Genomic DNA, 22,327 nt, shown 5'->3' with positions numbered 1-22,327 from the left:
CCAGGTAAGTGACTTGCAAGGACACAAAAGGGAACTTGGGGTTTTACTGAAGCTTGTCTTTTAAGATTCTCAGACATGTAAATGTGATTTCTATAAAGCATGGTAGTTAATTCAGTCTACAAAGTTGTTGGGTTTTTTTTAATGACATTTATTGTGGATTTCAGCAGCTAACATTTGGAAGCAGTATCTGAGCAGAACATAAAATTCATTCTAGATTGCTTAGCAAGGACTCGTGCTTGGGGAATTGTTACTTGGAGCTTCTAATCCACTACTGTTGGATACGGCGAATTGATTGAATCTGGGAAGTCTGGGCATGAGAACCCCACTCTCTCCAGTGTTTATAGTCTCCTCCATGATGGTCACATTCCAAGATATACTGATAGCCACGGTATCCAGGATACTGGTAGCAAACCCAGCTAGGAAAGCCAAAGCAGATTGGATTATTAAAACTAGTTAGGAACCTGGTCAAGACCCCCAAACCTGAGCCTCTTTCCTCGACACAATGATATGGAAGGCTTTTAGGCTTAGAAAACAAGAGCCATCCTAAATATGCCAGGCACCATTTGTGAGCAGATACCTACAACCAGCTGAAAATTAACCTTGATTATGAAAAAAGGTATGAGAGTAGTCAACATAAATCCTTCCATACAGGAATGTCTGGGGGAGGAAAAACTGAGATGCACTTACGCTCCACATTGTATCTTCATGGAACCAACTTCGTTGTTGAACCAACCCATGGCTTGCAAGGAGGGGTAGTCATCACAGATTTCCCATTGTCGTCCAATAAAGTTTTCTTTCTCAAAGATGGTAATCTTAGACTCCTTATGATTCTATAATGCAGAAATTTTTTTTTTTAAGTTTAGTACCGGTGTTAAGGCTGTCATTGTAATTCTTTACCAAATTTATCAAACTCAAAACTCTCCTGGTTTACAGGAGGAAGTACATGATCATTAATTGTAAAAATATTTCAGGCAATACAGAGATTTTAAAAATTGGGTAATCCTGGGCTTCCCTGGTGGCGCAGTGGTTGAGCGTCCGCCTGCCGATGCAGGGGACACAGGTTCGTGCCCCGGTCCAGGAAGATCCTACATGCCGCGGAGTGGCTGGGCCTCTGAGCCATGGCCGCTGAGCCTGCGCGTCCGGAGCCTGTGCTCCGCAACGGCAGAGGCCACAACCGTGAGAGGCCCGCGTACCGCAAAAAAAAATTTAAAAAATTGGGTTATCCTGTTTAATCCAGTTTAATACCATAACATTTAAGATTTATTTTTTTAAGATCTTTATTTTTGGCTGCGTTGTGTCTTCGTTGCTGTGCGCGGGCTTTCTCTAGTTGCGGCGAGTGGGGGCTAACCGTTGCGGTGCGCGGGCTTCTCATTGCGGTGGCTTCTCTTGTTGTGGAGCACAGGCTCTAGGCACACAGGTTTTAGTAGTGTGGCACGTGGGCTCAGTAGTTGTGGCTTGCGGGCTCTGGAGCGCAGGCTCATTAGTTGTGGCGCATGGGCTTAGTTGCTCCACGGCATGTGGCATCTTCCTGGACCAGGGCTCGAACCCATGTCCCCTGTATTGGCAGGCGGATTCTTAACCACTGCGCCACCAGGGAAGTCCCAATACCATAACATTTAAGATGTACGAATAACTGATATACTTTGGAACAACGAAAGACCAATGAAGGAAAATTATGACAGCAGGAAAAATATTTGAAACACATAGCCAACCAAAGGATTAATTGTAATGTGGAAAAGATCCCACAAATTGATAGGAAAAGTAAGTCCATGTGTGCCTAAGTGTTTGTGTGTGTGCATGGCATTGGAAACAATGTAAATGTCCAGTAGGGGATATGAAGACTACACAGGCATTAAGAAGGCAGAGACTAACCTTTATGAAGTTCAAAAGCAGGCAAAACTAGCCTTAGTGATAGCAAGTGGAAAGGAGCAATTGATTGGAAAGGGACACCAGGTAATTTTATGGGGCAATGGAATTGTTCTCTATCTGGTTAGGGTGTTGGTTATGTGGGTATACATGTTTTTCAAAACTCATAAGTATATACACTTAGGATTTGTGCATTTCACTATGTGTAAATTATATCAATACATTAGAGGAAAAAAATCGGAGTTAAAGTGAGATGAAAACACATCCAGATAGGGAAATACTAAATACCTTTTAGTTCTAGAACAGTTTAGTTTACCATTTCCACTACTTGAATTTTGGTAGGACTTTAAGATGAGATAATTAACAGCTAAAATCATGAGAAAATCACATGATATAGATGAACATTTGAAAAGGTTTTAGCCTAGCCTTACTCCCAATGTAGGGATCATTTTTCAACACACCCCTCAAGGTCATCCTGCTTCTGCTTGAATTCTCCAAAAGACTAAAAGCATCCCATTCTGATGCATAATTGAATATTGCTTAGTGTTAGAAACAAAGTTAGGAATCAAAGATAAGAGGTGCTGGAGCTCTTGCCTACTTCTTCAGTCTGTACTAAAGGGTTACTTCAGCATTACCCTGTTTCTAGGTAAAATGATACACAGATTGAAATTTAACTGGCCCAGGATTTACTTTTATTACATGGTAAGTGCTCTCACTAATTATCCTATTGCACTTCTGAAGATCTGGGCTCCTGAGTATCCGCTTCCTGACACCTATAAGAAGCCCTTACTTTTAGCTTAATAAAAATACCATCTAAAAAAAAAAAATACCATCTAGGAGAGAAAAAAATCAAATGGTAAACTTAGAAACTAAGGGAGCAGTGTTTTTCTTTTTATACTTTTTTCCTTCCTGCCACATTTCAGCATAACTGATGGGAAATAACATAAGTGTCAGTCCATATGCACCCTCTCTTATCCATCCCCCACATGCACAGAAATGAAAATTTCAGGGACTCACAGCTGAACAGATGGGGCGGAAGGACATGAGGCGCTCAATGTGGTAGGCATTACTCCCGCTCCAGGCATCCCAGCGAGGGTACTCTCCTCTCTCCAGGACAAACTGTTGCCCGCAGAAGCTGGTATGCTCATAACCAATCCAGCTGCCAAAGACAAGTAATGGTGTTTGTTCATGGTGTTCAGAGCTTGCATGGCCTCATGGAGAAGGCATCTTTTGTTTTAGATGTTAACAGTGGGGTAAAATATCCAATTAAAGCCATGCAAAGTAATACTTTTATCATGAGAGGTGGAGAATGGCAGCTGCACTATGTGGGTTTGTAAATATATTTGTTTGGGGTTATCCACTGAAGAGGTGTACTTCACTGGCCTGAGTAATGAGTATTGACAAAGTCAGTCTAAAATTACATTTCCTTTCCAAGTTACCTTATTCTCTACTTGGAGCTCCAGGTTCAGGATCTAGTGACTGACTATTGCTTTGGCTCCAGCCAAACCTATTGACTTCTTTCTAAGGAAGCAAAGGGATGAACAGGCAGCTGATGAATGACTAGTCTCTTGTTTCCTTGTCACTTTGTGGGTTCTTCTGCATGCCTATATATACCTATACCTTATTTATTAAAACACCTCAGATTGATTTTTCACAACCAGGTCTCAGTTACTGATGACACCTTAAAGAATTTTACTTTAAGGGTTGAAGAGCTCAATTTTGGGGGTGAGCAACTTGTGGAAACCTATCTACATGCACGGCCAGTTCTGCCTAGGCCAAAGTAGAGTCCTTGCCTTTGTGTTTTCAGGCTGATGATCAAGGCCTCAACTAACTTGCCAAGAGTAAGAAGACAAGAGAGGGTCTTCCTTGCCGAGGAGATTAACCACCACCAAGAAACTCCTGAAAGACTAGCTAGGAACTACAATTACTCTCTGGAGTTGAGTTCCTTTTTACAAAGAGAAATTAGCTAAGAGTGTCTGCTCTGGGAAATGGAGGGGAGTTAGCTGTGAAGCTGTAGCTTGATAGTTTCCTCTCTCTTTTCTGTAGGAAAGAAAAACTCAAGGGGCTTGTGGCTATTCTGAGGGAATCCCAGGCAGAAGCCTCTGGACTCCAGAAGCACAGAACTGATTACCATCACTGCCCCATTTCTTTAATCCCCCCCAAATCTAATACCAAGCCACTAAGAACCTCATGTTCCTTCCAGCTTTGAGTTAATAAATTACGTATGTAGTGACTTTCGGGGTTTTTTTGAGATTACTTAAGTATGGAGGCTGCTCTCCCAGAAATGATTAGAGTTTGGGGGAACATCTTTCTTCCCTGATCTCCACCTTTATGGCCACATGTCTGAAGGGACCAGAAATAAGGGGCCTGATGTTCTGCTGAGGTCTATACTCACGCGCCACATTCCACCTTGAGAGACCGGACATTGTCAAAACTGCGCTCAGAGACATTTGGGCAGGAGCTGGTGAACTCCATTCTCTTGCCCTGGAAGTTCTCCTGGTCATAGATGGTTATCTGAAATGGGATTAAAATGGGAAAACAGAGCAAGAAAGTGGTACATCAGGAAGAACAGAGGCTCAGGCCAACATCTTAACCTGTGTCTGAACCTATGTTTTCCATCACTAGCTGCAGCCCAGGAGGCCTGATGAGGTCTCTTCTAGTGTAGACTGGGTTAAGAAGGGGTTTGAACTAATAGCACTGGTTGGCGGTGTTCACATGCCCAGCCGGGATGAGGCGTGGGGATTGGTTTCTGACAGGAATTGTCCTCCAGGGGTGATAGCCAACCTAGTGGGCGTACCAATGATTTGTGGACTCTTACTCCACCATGCTTCCTGCATAAGTGTGGCCAGAAGCCATGAATCTGGGAGACCCAGGGCCTCCCTGTGAATTATTTCTTAGCTTCTCCAGCCACACCTGCTATAGAAACCTAAAGAGTAAAGGGAGAGTTGTGATAAATCCCTTTCATACCTTGAACTAGAACTTGGCTTTTGAACCTGGCTAGAGGACAACTCCCAAAGCTGTGAACAGGACTCAAGAGTTGACCCAGTGAGGAAGGTAAGGGTGTTGAGGGAAACAGTGGCTGAGGACCAGCCACTTCAGGCAGTGGTTACAACCAACCTCACGTTGGGAGTCAGGAGACCATAGTCCAACCATTTGTTTGGGATCTGGTGGCAAATCTGTCCTCATTTCTGGGCCCTCAGTTTTTCCATGTCACAATTCACTTGGGCTGCTCTATTTTAAGATGATTTTAGCAGTGTGGAGGAAAATTGACCTAGAAAACTAGGTATCATTTCCCACCCATCATGGGCTTCCGGGGTCATCCTTCTTCTGTCCGAATGGGGCACCCTGAGAAGAACCTTCCTGAGACAGCATCTGGATTTTGGGTGAACCCTTCCCCTACAAGCTGGTGTTTTATTGGTCGGTCACTGTCCCATGGAAAAGCACAGCTCTGAGGCCTGCTCTGAGGTGGTATTATACCCCCTGCCCTGATGGAGTCCTCAATTTTCCCTGTGATAGCGATGGGCTTACCTTCCATGGCCCCACAGACCCCGGCATGGGGTTAGTTTGAGCCATCTTGGTGGTTGGAAGGGATTCTGGAAGACAGAACACACACCAATGACATGGTCTCTGGGGTGAGGGAAGAGGAGCACAGGCGGAAGGAAGTAAAGGAGGCTTGAAGTCCAGTAAACGGACTTTGGTTGGGACGCTGGCTCTGCCTCTCACTAGCCGAGCCTCAGTTGTTTTCCATCGGTAAAACTTCTATGCGCAGAGTTATTGTAAGGATTAGAAGCAATAACGCAGGTAGGGCACTGAACAGATGCCATGACCACTTGATAAACGTGGCTCTCATCCTCTTGCCTGCCTCCAGGCACCCGCTGCTGGTGGCAGCATCGCCTCAGTCTTACATACCCCAGTGTAAACCCCTTGGCAGCCATCCAGTCCAGACGCTTCATATTACCACTGTCACCTGGCTTCTCACAGCCCTCACACGGACCAGCTGTGCACAGCCATGCACCATGCCCTCCCTACTTCTCTGCCTTCTAGACCTACCCAGCCTTGGTCTTGCCTCCGGAGACTTTGCTGCTTTCCCCAGCCTATGGTGACTTGCTTTCTTTCCTCATTTCCAGCGCTCATCACAGTACTGATCTGTCTTCCTATTGAATATGTCCTGGGTGAACATCTCCACGGCAGGGCCTGGGTCTCCAGAGTGACTGGTGTAGCATCATGCTGAGCCCATGTTGGGGTGGTGCGTGTTTAAGGAGGGGGACGGGCGGCATTGAAAGACTTACCGAAGGAAAGTGAGGAAGAAAAGAGGATGATCATAATAGCTAACACTGAACAGTGGCCCACCCTATGCCAGGCCCTGTCCTACATGCTTTACATGCATTAATACATTTAATCTTCACAATGAGCCTATGAGGGAAGCACTATCATTGTCCCCATTTTACAGGTGAGGAGGCTCACAGAGGTGAGGTAGATAGAAAAAGATGGTAGGAAGAGTAAAGGAGGGAAGGACAGGGGGCAGAGGTCAAGGAGGGAGGGAAGAAAGAAGACAGGCAGGTGGACGTCAATTTTCTTAACTCAGAACAGCCATTCATAGCTTTTCCCTCTGGCTGGTATTGGCCCAGGGACTGATGCATATAAACTCTGTGACGTAACTCTCCGTTCTGAACCTCTGAACAAGCACTTCCTAGCTCTTGCCCCCCTACCTTCTCCCTATGCCCCAGGAGCCCGTCATTTCTTGGGGCCCCATGCCCCCTCCCAGCCGTGGTTGCTAGGGCAGTGGTTATTGTCATATAAGTGACTCCTCTTGGGGTGGCAAGAGGAGACTACCTCCCCCAGAGTACCCCAGTCTTCTCCAGCCATCTTCAGAGGCTCTGACCACAAGGCAGGAAGACGGGGTCCCTCTTCTGGGCATGTTTCTGCAGGGGAAGGAAAGGAAGGACCAGAGCACCCCTCAAGGCCTTACTCACCCAGCTCCTGCTGCACAGTCTGGGTCTCCATCTGGTGCCACTTCCTCTATGGCCCTGCTCTTTATAGCCCTGCGGCTGATGCCCTCCGGCCCTGTCAGCACTCTGCTTTCCCTCTGCTTTTGTTCCCCCTGATCCCAGAGCTTTGGTGGCTCAGCCTGCTGGGCGGGCATCCCTCAGGGCTTTGTTTAAACCTGGGATACAGAAATCCAGAGAGGCCCTGCTGCTGTGGGCAAGGCTGGCTGTGCAGGCCTTGGCTGCTGTGGACTTGCTCTCAGAGCAGCTGGGAGGTGAGGACAGGCCTCTGCGTGCATCTTGTCCCCTACTCTTCTCCAGATTCTCTTCCTCTCGCCACCCCAGGACCTTCTAAGACCCCATGTCGTAACAAACACATCAAAACGCACCTCCCTTCTCATACAGGATATACGTTTTCGTTGTTTTTGTTTAAAAATGCAAAGGATTATTACAATTCTGAACTCTATTTTTTTTAAAAATGGTTCAGTGTGTGCTTGGAAATCTTCATTATACCATATTTATATGTATAACTATGCAAGAGTCGAATTCAGTTATGGTCAGCTAGTAGACAGGACTCTCTCTGTAGCTATATTATTAAATATTCATTTTAATTTCGCAGCTTTCTTTTTCAAATTTGGAGCCAATAAATCTTTTGAGGTTTTCAAAAAATATATTGCTTTAGGCCCTTAGCAGTCTCACAGGCCCAAGGTACCCTAACAGGTAAAATGATTTCTCCCTGGAATTTCAGGGCTCTTGGTGAGAAGAGTGTGTGGTGATTGGGGGCCTCCCCAGGAGCCCTGAAGGGGAGGATGTGTTGTTCAAGAATCATAGCTACTGTGAGGAGGAGGAGGGTGCATGGGTGGAGGTTGCCATGGGCGAGCCTGGCGGATGTGAGTTCAGATCCCAACTCCCCCTGGGTGGGTGACTGGGCAAGTTATTCAGCTTCTCTCAGCCCCCAAAAAGGAGATACTATCTGCCTGACACATCGTAGGTTTATTATTACATATTATCCTACTCTCCTTCTGTTGACAGATCCTGTAGAAAATCTCATAGCAGCTTGGAGAGAGGAAGAAACTTTTCCTAGTAAAGTTTTCCCAACCCCTCTGCCAATCTCTCTGGCCTGGAACTCAGGTTTGTCTGAGCCCCCTTTTCTCAGAACCAAAAATCCAGGGGCCAGTTCTGGTATACACACAAGTATTTGCAGGTCAGGCAGAACATTCCAAATCCACTGGTCTGATGATACGCGTGATGTGCCACCCTAGGATGTTTCTGCCGCTTGATTAATTGATGGCATCTGGATCGATGGCTGGCGAGAACAGAGTCGCCTTGGGGATCGTGGCCGGCTGGTGGCTGTGCAAGGGCTTAAGGCACCAGCTGTCCATGCCGGTGATTCTTCCTCGACTTTCCTTTTCTTTCTCCTCAGAACTGGGGTCTTGGGAAAACACTTATTTGTTCATTTGTTCATTCATTCATTCCTTAACTCCTGGACTGGCTTAGGTACCCCCACCAAGGGCTCTCATGACACCCTGCACTTACCGATGATGGCATGGATCACACTTAGAAATTGTTTTAGAAACTAGAAATATTGGTCTCCGAGGAGGGAAACCGGGCACTTGGGGTTCGAGTATAGGACAAAACTTTTCATAGTATAATTTTCTGTACTTTTTGAGTTTTGAACAATGTGGACGTATTTCTATCAAAACAAAGTTATTTTTGAAGATAAAGAAACTGTTTGCTTAATTATCTGCTGCTTCTGCTAGACGCCATCCTCTATGGTGGCCGGGGCTCAGTTTTGTTCATTGTTATATCTTTGGCTCTGGGCAAAACTCTTAGCTCAGTAAATATGTTTTTGTTTTGTTTTGTTTTGTTTTTTTAAAGATGTTGGGGGTAGGAGTTTATTAATTAATTAATTTATTTTTGCTGTGTTGCGTCTTCGTTTCTGTGCGAGGGCTTTCTCTAGTTGTGGCAAGCGGGGGCCACTCTTCATCACGTTGCGGGGGCCTCTCACTGTCGCGGCCTCTCTTGTTGCGGAGCACAGGCTCCAGATGCGCAGGCTCAGTAGTTGTGACTCACAGGCGTAGTTGCTCCACGGCATGTGGGATCCTCCCAGACCAGGGCTCGAACCCGTGTCCCCTGCATTAGCAGGCAGATTCTCAACCACTGCGCCACCAGGGAAGCCCAGTAAATATGTTTTGAATGAATGAACGACATCCAATTATGGAGTTTTGTGACTCTGGGGGCAGAGGTGAAAGTGACATAGTCCTCACCACCCTAGCCACAGCCGACCTGCTTGTGTTGTGTTTGTGCTTCTTACATGCTCAGCATCTCAATTTGGGAGCTTTACATACTACTGAAGTGTTAGAGCCATGCAGGCTGATTGAGCCAATTTTTAATTTTTGCAGAAAAATGGGGCTTTCACGTTTGATTGAAAAGCCCAAACCCATGAACAAAACCACTGTAAAGGGGAAGATCAAGGTTACTGTGCAAACAATTTACAAATATCCATCCAATTTTCCTGCGGTCATGAGAATCCCTAGCCTGTCCTCTGTCCTCTTTCCTCAATTACCTTAAGTCCAAGGAAGCTGGAGAAGGAGTACCAAATCTCCAGCGCAACCATCATGCTTTCCAAATAGCACCTCAATGTTTTTTTAAAAATATTTATTTGGCTGCGCTGGGTCTTAGTTGCGGCACATGGGATCGTTGCCGCGTGTGGGCTCCTTTAGTTGCAGCACGCGGGATCTTTTTTTTTAAATAAATTTATTTATTTTTATTTATTTATTTTTGGCTGCATTGGGTCTGCGTTGCTGCACGTGGGCTTTCTCTAGTTGTGGCGAGCGCGGGCTACTCTTCGTTATGGTGCTCGGGCTTCTCCTTGCAGTGGCTTCTCTGTTGTGGAGCACAGGCTCTAGGCGCCTGGGCTTCAGTCGTTGTGGCACATGGGCTCAGTAGTTGTGGCTTGGGAGCTCTAGAGCGCAGGCTCAGTAGTAGTGGTGCACGGGCTTAGTTGCTCCGTGGCATGTGGGATCTTCCCGGACCAGGGCTCCAACCCGCGTCCCCTGCATTGGCAGGCGGATTCTTAACCACTGCGCCACCAGGGAAGCCCTGGGATCATCTTAGTTGCGATATGCATGTGGGATCTAGTTCCCCAACCAGGGATTGAACCCGGGCCCCTTGCATTGGGAGCGTGGCGTCTTAGCCACTGGACCACCAGGGAAGTCCCCTCAATATGATTTTTAACCAAGTTCTACAGGATTCCCCCCCCGACATTGTTTGGAACTACTGCTTCACCTGCCCCATGATGGTTATGGCCTCAGAGCTCCAACTCCCTCCGCTGTCTCTTTCCAGGAAAGTTAGGGCACAGCCACTCCAGGAGTGGGAACCAAGAGAGCAACCAGCTTGTATTCCCTTCTCCCAAGCTGGGTTTGGGTCTCTCCTCTTCATCCTTAATAACAATAACTACAGTGTACAGAGCATTTACTGTGAACCAGACACTACCTTCTTTATTCTCAAAACAACCCCATGAAGTAGATCATTATGATACCCATTTTACCAGTGACTTAACTGAAGATCTGAGGGGCCAAGTTCTGGGCCAGGGAACCCAACAGGGACTTGAATGCACGTCTCTCTGATTCGAAAGCACAGAGTTTTTCCTACTGGCAACCCTGCCTCTCTGGCGTAAAGTCGGATGATAATACCTACCTGACCCACAGCTGTCAGATGAAGGGAAATGAAGGTGTTTAGGGTAGCCTTTGGGACCCAGTACCATCAATAAATGGTAACTATATTATAGCTTGTTCCAAGTCAGATACTATCTTGTGCCAGATTCTCATAGAGATGAGTGGGAACAAGCAACAAAGTTTTAGAAACATTTATCAGATAAAAAATATTGTCTTTGAATTTCAAAAAGACCACATTCATTCCGTTTTCTTTTTTTTTCTTCCAATAGTTTTCTCTATTCCATTTTAACAGCGCATTCTGTCAGTCTAATCTTCTGCAGGGCATTGATCTACGGGGGACAGGGATTGTGAAGTCTGTTCTCAGTCCACACACTCATCACATGAACAGGTGGGGCAACTGTCTACCCAGTGGGAGGGGCTTTTAGATGTGGAGGTGATGACAGGCGTTGAGGAGAATGAGACAGTCCCCAAATGTAATGTGGTCGATTTGAACCCTGGGTTCCCCGGCACTAAGGCTACGTGACAATCGTGGTAGATGCTCAGAAGAATTTTATGGATGGCTTGGACACCCTGACCTTGTCTCTGAGCCCAGGGAGCCTCACAGGATGAGGCCCAGGGTGAGAGGGGTGAGGTCATGGGGCCAGGGCAGCCCCTGGACTCAGCACTTTTTGGCAAGAGCATAATGGGGCTGACCAGGCGGCTGAGCAGCACTTCTGTTGTTTGGGAATAAGCAGGATGAGTACAAAGCAAAGGGCCCAGTCAGCGTTCAGCCAGCACCTACCTCCCCCATGAGGGGCTGCTTCGGGGGGACCTTTATTGCCCTAGTCCTTGCTACACCTTTAAACAAGTAGGAGAGCCAGGGCCTGGCTGGGCCTGAGAAGCCGCAAGCGCTAGGAGAGAACTTGGGAGCATCTCAAGTCTCTGGTTCTTTCTGAGCTCTTTCTGTGTTCATCTATCCCTTTGCCTCCAGGCATAAACGGATGCCCGCTTGCCTGCTAGGGAGTGCTGTGGTCCTAAGGGCCCAGCCTCTTAACCTGCTTCTTCTGTGTGTAACTAGCTGGAGGGCATCTCAATTCCATTCGGTCTTACTGAATTTCTCAGTACTGCAGCTTGTCATTTCCTCTCAACTGGAACCCCATGAAACTATTAGAAAAATAGGAACAAAGATGGGACTTATCCTATTGGGTGGCACTCAGCCCATTCTCTCAACTACAGCCAAGTAGTTCAACTCTGTGTCTCATTTAGGGCGGCCAGATTTAGCAGATAAAAATATAGGACACCCAGGTTAATTCGAATTCCAGATAAGCAATTAATATTTTGAAGTATAAATAGGTCCTAAACATTTTTTATCCTAAAAAATTATTTGCTGTTTACCTGAAATTCAAATGGAACGGGGTGTCCTGCTTTTGATCTGCCGACACCGGTCTCCTTCCACCTTTGTCTGGATCCAGAGGTGATACCCCTCTGCCAATCTGCTTCTCTGTTGTCCTTTGGAGAAGACAGTGTAAAAAAGTCACCATCCCGGGCTTCCCTGGTGGCACAGTGGTTGAGAGTCCGCCTGCCGATGCAGGGGACACGGGCTCGTGCCGCGGTCCGGGAGGATCCCACATGCCGCGGAGCGGCTGGGCCCGTGAGCCATGGCCGCTGAGCCTGCGCGTCCGGAGCCTGTGCTCCGCAACGGGAGAGGCCACAACAGTGAGAGGCCCGCGTACCGCAAAAAAAAAAAGGAAGTCACCATCCTCATGATCACTTCCCTGGCATACCCCGTCCCACCAGCCACCCTACAACATCCTTTGATAGAGTGGAGAACGGGAGAGAATCTATATGTTTTTAAGTGTTTTCCCAAATGTTATCTAATCCTCCCAAGTATCGCTGAAAGATATGCTTGGTTAACCCCATTTTACAGTAGAAGAATCAGACTCAGAGAGCTTATGTTACTTGCCCAAGGTCACAATGCTGGGAAGTGGCAGCATCAGGTTTCAAACTTGATTCTCTTTGGTTCCAAAATCTATATTCTTTACCGTATTGTTTATAGGAATCCCTCACCCTTCATTTGTTTGAACAGCATGACTCAGAGAGAGTAGCCATAAAAGCACATTTATTTTCATCTCCTCTGCCTCATTATGTTTTTCCACTGGGGCTAATTTCTTTCCCTTGCCCTGGATGTAAACTTGGGCAGTCCCAAGACCTTTTGTGGCCATTTTTAGGTAATAAAAAGTTGGATGTACTTTAAATCATAAAAGACAGTCTCCAGTTTAAGTGAGAATGTTCAATCCACTATAGTAACCAAAACGTCAATCTCCATTCAAAGGTGTCTTCTCCTTGCTACCCCAGATAGGACCTGCGTTAGGCAGAAAGCCTGAGCCCAGGTTAAGGGCACTCTTTTTTCTTTCTCCTGCTTACTCACTGGTTTCTGATCCTTCTAGGATTGGAGGGAATGGGAGAAGGAGAGCAGAACATTCCTTACCTGATGGTCCTGTGATAAGATGGCTTCACATTCTGTGCCCAGCAAATCTTCAAAACTGCCCGTCTTGTGGGCACTTACTGGTTCTTGGGAGACGCCGACCTCCCCGCCGCCGCCACCCCCTGCAGTAACCTTGACCCAGGTCTGTGCATCTCCACTCTGGCTATTGTTCCTTCTACAGCCCCTAGGGCCCTGGTGGTCTATGTCTAGCTTTACTCTGCTGAGGACCCATCAATCCTCCAAGAGTTCTGCTGGACTGAATCTGCTCCAGCTCCATCCCAGTTCCTTCTGAGGCATGACCCACGCCATGCCTCAGGAAACACTACATGTACTTTACCACAGCAAATTCTAGAATGTAGGCTGATTCTTACTTAGCCTCCTCTGCTTTGCCTCATCCCTCAGCAACTGCCCAGCTCAGCTTCTGACCTTTAGATTTCTAACTGCAGGGACACATAACAGGCTTTCTAAGTGGAGACCCTGGAGCCTTCACGTAAGGTGAAGCTCTTTCACTCCTTCCCTGAAGGATGATGGGGTTCACAGCACAGCTTCTCAAAAAACTCTCTCCATGGTCTGTCTCTCATCTCTCCAACTGTACAGCCTCGGTGTCGGAAGGAAGTGTTAAGAGCCGTCAAATCAGTTCTCAAACACCTCCTTTGCAATTTCTGCATAGTGTTCTGTCACACAACTCACTTTGGTTTCTTTTTTTTTTTTTTAATATATATTTTTTTAACATGGACCATTTTTAAAGTCTTTATTGAATTTTGTTACAATATTGCTTCGGTTTTATGTTTTGGTTTTTTGGCTGTGGGGCATATGGGATCTTATCTCCCCCCAACCAGGGATCGAGCCAGCACCCCCTGCATTGGAAGGTGAAGTCCTAACCACTAGACTGCCAGAGAAGTCCCCTCACTTTGGTTTCTAACATCTAATGTCTCAGCCAAAACGTCCATGTTCACATCCTGTAACATGGGTGTGTTACTTCGCTGCTCTCTTCATGCTGCTCACCCACCTGTGCTCCCTTTACCTCCAGCAGGACAACTTACATCCTATTTCATCAGGCATGGATTTCCCCAACTTCCTGACCCTGGACCCTACAGTACCTGCAGCACTATCTACTTCCACACCAACCCTCACCTCTTCACCTCCAGTCCCAGATGTTCACCACTTCCTGTCCTGGATAACATACCATTCTGTCTTCTTAGGAATTTTATTTAATCGATTATCCCTCTCTTTTCTAGTATTTTAAAAAATAATGTCTATATTTTACTACAAAAGTCTATGTAACTGAAGGAGTCATATATTAACTGTACAATAAATATTTTTTACAAACCCAGGAACCCTGCTTTTCAAAGGTTACCATTTTCAACTCTTTTAGCTTTTCCTTTGGTATTCATTGATTTTTAGACATTATATACTGATTTCTTATCTTGGCAGACAGGATTTTAGCTCTCTTCCCCTCCCCACTGTCCTATAGATCCATTACAAATTTTGCTTGAATCCATATTCAGTGAATTAGTTTCTATGACTTTGTAAATATTATTTACTACTGGACCAAGTAATGCATGATAACGTTTCCTTTCTTGAACAGTGTTTTGTTTTCCCTGGAGTTAAACATTCCCTAGTTTTGTCATAGCTTCAGTTTTCTTGCATCTTCATGAAATACCTCTTAATACAATGTCCTACATGCTCAACCTGTCAGAACCTCCTATTGGCTGCATCTTTTCCCCTTGGAGACTTCCATCTAGAAGCCTCTGTTCTCCTGCTCCAGACTGAAGAAGTTTCTGTCTATGCTACTGCATAGGTATTGCCCAGAGACCTCTCTTGGCTGACATCCTGGGAACTCCCTTGTCAGTGCTCCAGGGTTGAATCTGTGTCCTCTTTCATAGTTTACCCTCTTGTGTTAGGAAAACACATTCTCTAACAGTGTCCTGAGAAATGGCACATGAACATAAATTTTTTAAGGTCAAAATATCTAAAAATGTATTTTTGTATGGTCACATTTGATTGAAGGTTTGGCTGCGTATAGAGTGCTAGTACCCTACAGATCGGGAAGGCGGTTCCCCTTTGTCTTCTATGTGCAATGTTGCTATTGAGACGTATAATGCCATTTTGATTCCTTATCCTGTATGAGACGTTTTTTCATTCTTTCTAGAAGTGTTTTGTTTTTTTTTAATTCCCAGTGATCTGAGTTTCCTGAGGCTGTGCCTTGGTAAAATCTTTTTTTCCCTTTATTTCTGTAGTCATTTAGTAGACTCTTTCAACTTTCAGAAAAAACAGGTCCTTCAATTCTCTGAAATGTTCCTGTATTACTTCTTTGATCATTTTCTCACCTCTGTTTAATGTATTTCTTTTTCTGCAGCTATTATTCGTTGGACATTGGACCTCCCGAACTGATACTCTAGTTTTTTTTATATTCCTATTCTATTTTTATGTCTCTTTGTCTTTTTGTTCTGACATCTAAGAGGTTTCCTTGATCTTAGCTTTTAATTCTATATTAGTGTCCTACTGCTGCTATAGCAAATTACTAGCCCAAACATAGTGATTTAAAAAACACAAATGTATGATCCTACAGTTCTGGAGGCAGAACTGCACTCCTTCTGGAGGCTCTCAGGGAGAATCTCTTTCTTTGCCTTTTCCAGCTTCTAGAGGCTGGTTGCCTGCATTTCTTGGCTGATGGCCCCTTCCTTCAAGCCAACAGCATGGCATCTTCGAATCTCTCTCTGTGTGACGCTGGTCTTCCTGCCTGCCTCCCTCAAAAGGACCCTTGTGATTATATACCCAGATAATCCAGCATAATGTCCCCCATCTCAAGTTCCTTAATCATATCTGCAAAGTCCCTTTGCCATGTAAGATCATTTTCACAAGCTGTGGAGATTAGAATGTGGACGTATCTTTGCAGGGCCACTATTCTGTCTACCACAAACTTTTTACCAAATTTGTTATTTTAACTATCACATTGTTAATGTCCAAGAGTCCAGTTTTGTTTTCTGATTGTTTCATTTTTAAAGCATCCCGTTCTTGTTTCATAGATGCAATATTTTCTTTTATCTCCCTGTGCGTATTTTTGCTTCTTTGAAGTTTCTTCATCTCCCTACAATATCTCTATTCTCTTCAGGTTCCTTTACTTCTGTTTGTTTATTATTACTATTATTTTATGTTGGAGACTTTTCCTACATGTGTCATGATCTGTGGATGTCCTTTTTTATTGAAGAAAAAGTGCACTGGGAAAAACTGATTGGAAAGTCTGGATGGCTGGGTGAACACTGTCAACTGTAGATTTCATTATATGACAAAAGGTGGTCAGCCAGCTTTTTTGGTTGGGAATTATTAAAAATCAGTAACTGTAGGTGTTTTGCTTGGGTTGGTTCAATTTCCCCTCCTGGAAGTCATACTGCACTCTTTGTGTCATTGTGCACAGCCCAAACACAGGGACTGGTGAGTTATACTGCACCTCCTTAAAGGCTCCGGTTCACTTTTTGTTTCAAAGATCTGATTGGAAGTTACATATGTCTGCTGGTTGCATCAGTGATGGAGTTTGTTTCTGGTTTTTGGTCTCCATGTCATGTTAATTTTTAACCTCTCTCCTACTGACTCTTTTTCCTCAGCCTATAAACATGCTTAAGGCTCCTCATCTGAAAACAAAACCCCAACCTACCCCCTCCAACACTCTGCTTCCCCTTCTGGATGTCACCTACTCTCTCTCTGCCTTCATAACCACAGGTCTTAAAAAAAAGTAACTGTTTCAACTTCCTCACCTCCCTCTCTGTCTTCAAAAACAGCAATCTTATTTCTGTCCTTGCCTTTCTTCCAAAACTGCTTTGGCAAGGGAGACCAGTGATTTCCATATTGCCACATCCGACGGACCTTTTTTTTCTCTCTCTACAATATTTGACTCATTGAACGTGTCCTTCTTTAGAAACTCTCCCTTGACCTCCGTCTGAGTGACCGCTCTCTGCTGCTTCTCAATCTTCTCAGTCTCTTCCCTTTCCCCTTCCTGCTCCTTCTAGGTCAGTCTTCCTGACTCTGTTCTTGGCCTCCTTTTCTTCTCATTCTAGACTCTCCTTAGCTAATCTCATCTACTCCCAAGACTTCAACAACCACTTTATTCTGATAACCCTCAGAGCTATATTTCAAATTCAGACATCTCTCTGTGTATTCGTTTCCTACGGCTACTGTACAAATAACCACAAACTTGGCTTACAACAACAGAAATTTATTCTCTCAGAGTTCCAGAGGCCAGAAGTTTTTTTTTTTGTTTTGCAGTACGCGGGCCTCTCACTGTTGTGACCTCTCCTGTTACGGAGCACAGGCTCCGGACGCGCAGGCTCAGTGGCCATGGCTCACGGGCCCAGCCGCTCTGCGGCATGTGGAATCTTCCCGGACCGGGGCACGAACCCATGTCCCCTACATTGGCAGGCGGACTCTCAACCACTGCGCCACCAGGGAAGCCCCAGAGACCAGAAGTTTTAATCATGGTGTCAGCAGAGTTGGTTCCTTCTGGAGGCTGTGCGGTGGAAACTGTCCCATGCCTCTCTCGTAACTTCCAGTAGTTGCCAGCAATTCTCAGCCTTCCATGGCTTGTAGATGCATCACTCCAGTCTCTGCCTTCATTCATCTTCACATGCTGTTCTCCCCATGTGTCTCTCTGTCTTCACATGGATTTCTGATGACACCAATCATTGGATTTGGGGTCCACTCTAATCCAGTATGACCACATCTAAGTTCACCTAATTTCATCTGCAATGACTGTATTCCCAAATAAGGTCACATTCCGAGGTTCTAGGTGGACATGAATTTTGGGGAGACACTGCTCACTATTCAACTCCAGTGTTGAGTATTCAGCTTCCTCCTGGACATCTGCAGTCAGATGGCTTTCAACAGACTCCTCAAACCCAACAGAGCCAAGCGGTTCAGATGATCTCCACTGTCACTCCTACCCCTCAACCTGATCTTCCTCTGGTTTTCACTGTCTCAGAGATGGTGTCACCATCCACCTAGTTATCCAAGCCAGAACCTGGGATCAATCTTGACTCCTCTCCCTTTCTCACCATCATATCCAACCTTTGGCTGACTCTTGCTAATTCTACCTCTTTAATAGTTCTATATGTCCCCACTTCTGCAATCCCATTTATCAGTTATTATAAGTTTGGCTGCAAGTAACAGAGAACCTAATGCAAACTGGCTTAGCCACTAAGAAAATTATTTAGTTCATTTAACAGACAATAATGCAGTAAGGGGACTTCCCTGGTGGCTCAGTGGTTAAAAATCCACCTGCCAGTGCAGGGGACATGGGTTCGAGCCCTGGTCTGGGAAGATCCCACATGCCGCGGAGCAACTAAGCTCATGCGCCACAACTACTGAAGCCTGTACTCCTCGACAAGAGAAGCCACCACAATGAGAAGCCCACACACCTCAACGAAGAGTAGCCCCAGCTCACTGCAACTAGAGAAAGCCCGCTCACAGCAGCAAAGACCCAACACAGCCAAAAATAAAGATATATATAAATAAATAAAATAATAATAATAATAATAATGCAGTAAGGTAAGCTTCAGGCTTGGTTGATCCAGTGATGTTTCAATGACCTGGGTTTTTTTGGGGTTTTTTTAATTATTTATTTTTGGCTGCATTGGGTCTTTGTTGCTGTGTGCAGGCTTTCTCTAGTTGTGGCGAGCGGGGGCTACTCTTTGTTACGGTGCTTGGGCTTTTCATTGAGGTGGCTTCTCTTGTTACGGAGCACGGGCTCTAGGCACACGGGCTTCAGTAGCTGTGGCATGCAGGCACAGTAATTGTGGCTCACAGGCTCTAGAGCACAGGCTCAGTAGTTGTGGTGCCTGGGCTTAGTTGCTCTGTGGCACATGGGATCTTCCCGGACCAGGGCCCAAACCCATGTCCCCTGCATTGGCAGGTGGATTCTTAACCAGTGCACCACCAGGGAAGCCCATGACCTGGGTTTTTTTTCCATCTTTATTCTACTGGCTTCATCGTAAGCCTGGTTGCTTTCATGATTATTGGATGTTTTCCAGTAGCAATTGGGGCCATGTGTTTCATTTTTCCCATCCATCAGGAGAGAGAGAGTGGCTTCCTGTGACGTCCTAAAGAGTAAGGAAGAACTTTCCCAGTAGACTTCAATATCCAAAACTTGTGCCTTACTGGCTAGAATTAACAGGAGTGAACATTTTGCCATATTTACTTCAGGTCTTTTTAAAAAAATAAACGTTACAGATAAAATTGAAGATTCCTTTGTACTTCCCTCAGTCTTATTCTCCTCAATCCCACCTCAGAAGCAACCACTATTCTGAACTTATGGATGTTTCCCATCTATGTTTGTATATTTCTTTTACATGCTTATAAAAAGTACATAATGTACATATAAAATGTATACACATAAATGTACATAACACATATAAATTCTGCAAATCCCTTTCTTCCTTCAACATTATGTTTTTGAAATCTGTCCATATTGATACATGTAGATCATGTTCACTCATTTTATGGACTATATAATATTCCATACTATGAATATACTGCAATTTACTATCTTACTTTGTGTCTTTTTTTTATCATGATTTATGTTCATTTCCCCCTTCACTCCTGCCTTCTGACTGAGTTTTTAAATTATCTATTTTTCCTCCACTGGTTTGAAAAGTGTACGTTCTGTTTCTTTTATTTTAATAATTACACAATCTTTTTTTTTTTTTTTGCGGTACGCGGGCCTCTCACTGTTGTGGCCTCTCCTGTTGCGGAGCACAGGCTCCGGACGCGGCTCAGAGGCCATGGCTCACGGGGCCCAGCCGCTCCGCGGCATGTGGGATCTTTCCAGACCGGGGCATGGTATTCTGTTCTATGAAAATACCAGTTTTTAAATCCTTTGTACTATTGTATTATTGATAGAGACTTGGGTAGTTCCCACTTTGGGACTATTATAAATAGTATTATAATATAGTATAAATAGTATTGCTGTGAACATACTTATATATGTTTTTGGTTAAGATCTAGAAGCATTGCTTTTGGGAAGATACCTAGGGGTGGAATTGCTGGGTCACACATACGCTCTGTCTTAGCAGACATCGTCAAACAATTTTCCAACGTTGTTGTACTAATTTACACTCCCACAAACAGTGTGGAGCAGTTTTCACATCTGTGGGCACATATTAGAGGATTCGGCACTAGAGTAGGTCTTTTCCCTCAATTACACGGGATTGAGAATTACTACTGCTCCTTTTCAAGGAGAATAAATCAAGATTGATATCAGAAGCCCTGGTTTATCTCTTTTATACTTCATGAGATATAACTACAAAGTATATCAAAAACACTACATTTTGTCAAGCTTCTACCGTGTGCCAGACACTGTTCCAGGAAGCCGTTTCCTCCTTGTCACGACCCTATGAGGTAGGCATTATTATTGCTTCATGTTTCAGGTGAGGCAGCTGCAACTCAGGAAGATGAAAGAACTGTCCCAGGACCCCAGAGCCTGAAGCAGCAGAGCTGTAGCAGCCTAACTCCGAAGCCTGGCCTCTTCACTCTGAACGGCGAATACGCTCCTGCATCCTCCTGCCAGAGTGTGGGCTCAGCTTTTTTCAAAAACCTCTTCTGCACCTCCCTAAAGACCTAAAATACAGAGCCATGTACTGTCAGATATGACTACCTGGAGCAGATGAAATGTGCCCAACTGCAGCCAGAAATCCATGCCTTTGTATCGGCGGGTAAAAACAAGTGAGTGGTCACCGTGAAGAATTCTGCTCCCAGAAATCTTGCTTCTGTCGCGTGTACCATGAGTTACACTGGCTCAGTGCTGGCACATAGTGGCACCTCAGGAACATTGGCTGAACAGAACTGTAGAAAAATCCACATTTGTGATGTTGACCCGGGGCCCTCTTGGCTGCAGCTCCTGGCCTCTAATCTTTGACCACCAGGGGGCACACTTCTGTCCCTAGAACACCCTCATCCTCCCAAAGCCAGTTCCCTGGGGAAGAGAGGGGTCTGTCAGAAAACTCTGAATTTAGAAAAAAGATACAAGAGAATCGGGTTTTTCCGGGTGTGGTCCAAGGACCACCAAATCATAATCACCTAGAGTGCATGGCTAAAATGCAGGCCCCAGCTTATTCACCCTAGACCCATAGAATTAGACTTTCCACGGGTAGAACTTAGGAATTGTACCTTAAGCAAGGTCACCAGGTGATTTTTTTTTCATGCACATAGCTCTGTGTTCAGACTACCCATGTTCAAATATTGACTTTTTCACATATTAACTGGGTGACTTTGAGCAAGTCAATTAACCTGAGACTCAATATTATCATAAAAGGGGATCATAAAACCAGACTTAACTCTTAGAGTTGCTGTGAGTAATAAATGAGACAATTCATGTAGAGAGCTTAGCATGGTGCTGGATAGTGTCTTAGCACTTATAAAGCTTAAATTATCATTACTGGGGCTTCCCTGGTGGCTCAGTAGTTAAGAATCTGCCTGCCAATGCAGGGGACACGGGTTCGAGCCCTGGTCTGGGAAGATCCCACATGCCACGGAGCAACTAAGCCCATGCACCACAACGACTGAACCTGCGCTCTAGAGCCCAAATGCCACAACTACTGAGCCCATGTGCCACAACTGCTGAAGCCCGTGCGCCAGAGCCCGTGCTCCGCAACAAGAGAAGTCACCGCAATGAGAAGCCCGCGCACCACAACGAAGAGTAGCCCGCGCTTGCCACAGCTGAAGAAAGTCCGCGTGCAGCAACAAAGACCCAACACAGCCAAAAATTAATTAATTAAATAATTAAAAATATATCATTATTATTGAATGATCTTAGGAGGGAGTGCGGTGAGGGGGAAAGAGCACAGTGGATGAGACCTGGAAGAAGTCTGGGATATATGCTCCCAGTGTAGGCTTTGCTGCTCTCACCAGCTGTGTGTCCTTGGGCAAGTCACTTAACTTACCTGGGCCTCAGTTTCTGCACAAATAAAATGAGAAAGTGGGACTAAGTGGTCTGTGAGATCCCTTCCAGTGCTGATGTTCTGTGAAAATTTCACGGGGTTTGAGGATCCTTGTAAACACACACACACACACACACACACACACAAACACACACACACACACACCACCTATGCCGCCCCTGTGTGGTTCCTGCAAGCCCCTGTGTGATTGTATCACACCAGATTACATTGCTAATTCTCTTCCCTGCCTTTTGTGAGGAAGGCAGAGCCCATGTCTTCTTCATCCTGGAGCCTCAGAGCCTGGCACGTTGCCTACCACATAGCTCCTGTGCAATAAATATCATTTATACTGAGAAAGTAGAGATATAAAGTGTGACACAAATGTGAGGAATTAGGATAATTTTTAAT

The 22,327-nt window shown here is 45.3% G+C and overlaps 1 protein-coding gene across 2 annotated transcripts; it reads right to left on the bottom strand.

Moving 5' to 3' along the window:
* Positions 1-268: 268 nt before the first annotated feature.
* Positions 269-6,870, bottom strand: CRYBA1 (crystallin beta A1; the record flags this gene model as incomplete). Of its 2 annotated transcripts, XM_082860303.1 has the most annotated exons (6): positions 269-416; positions 688-830; positions 2,884-3,025; positions 4,262-4,380; positions 5,395-5,459; positions 6,840-6,870. In XM_082860303.1, 6 exons carry the CDS (start codon positions 6,868-6,870, stop codon positions 269-271), a joined length of 648 nt encoding a protein of 215 aa, XP_082716429.1. The 2 variants fall into 2 exon arrangements, with proteins under 2 accessions (XP_082716429.1, XP_082716430.1); XM_082860304.1 differs by lacking the exons at positions 269-416; positions 2,884-3,025 and having other exon boundaries at positions 704-830.
* Positions 6,871-22,327: the final 15,457 nt, after the last annotated feature.

The sequence above is a fragment of the Leucopleurus acutus genome (assembly GCF_964270905.1).
Source record: "Leucopleurus acutus genome assembly, chromosome: 19".
Lineage (NCBI taxonomy): Eukaryota > Metazoa > Chordata > Mammalia > Artiodactyla > Delphinidae > Leucopleurus > Leucopleurus acutus.
This window is presented reverse-complemented; position numbering and strand designations above follow the sequence as displayed.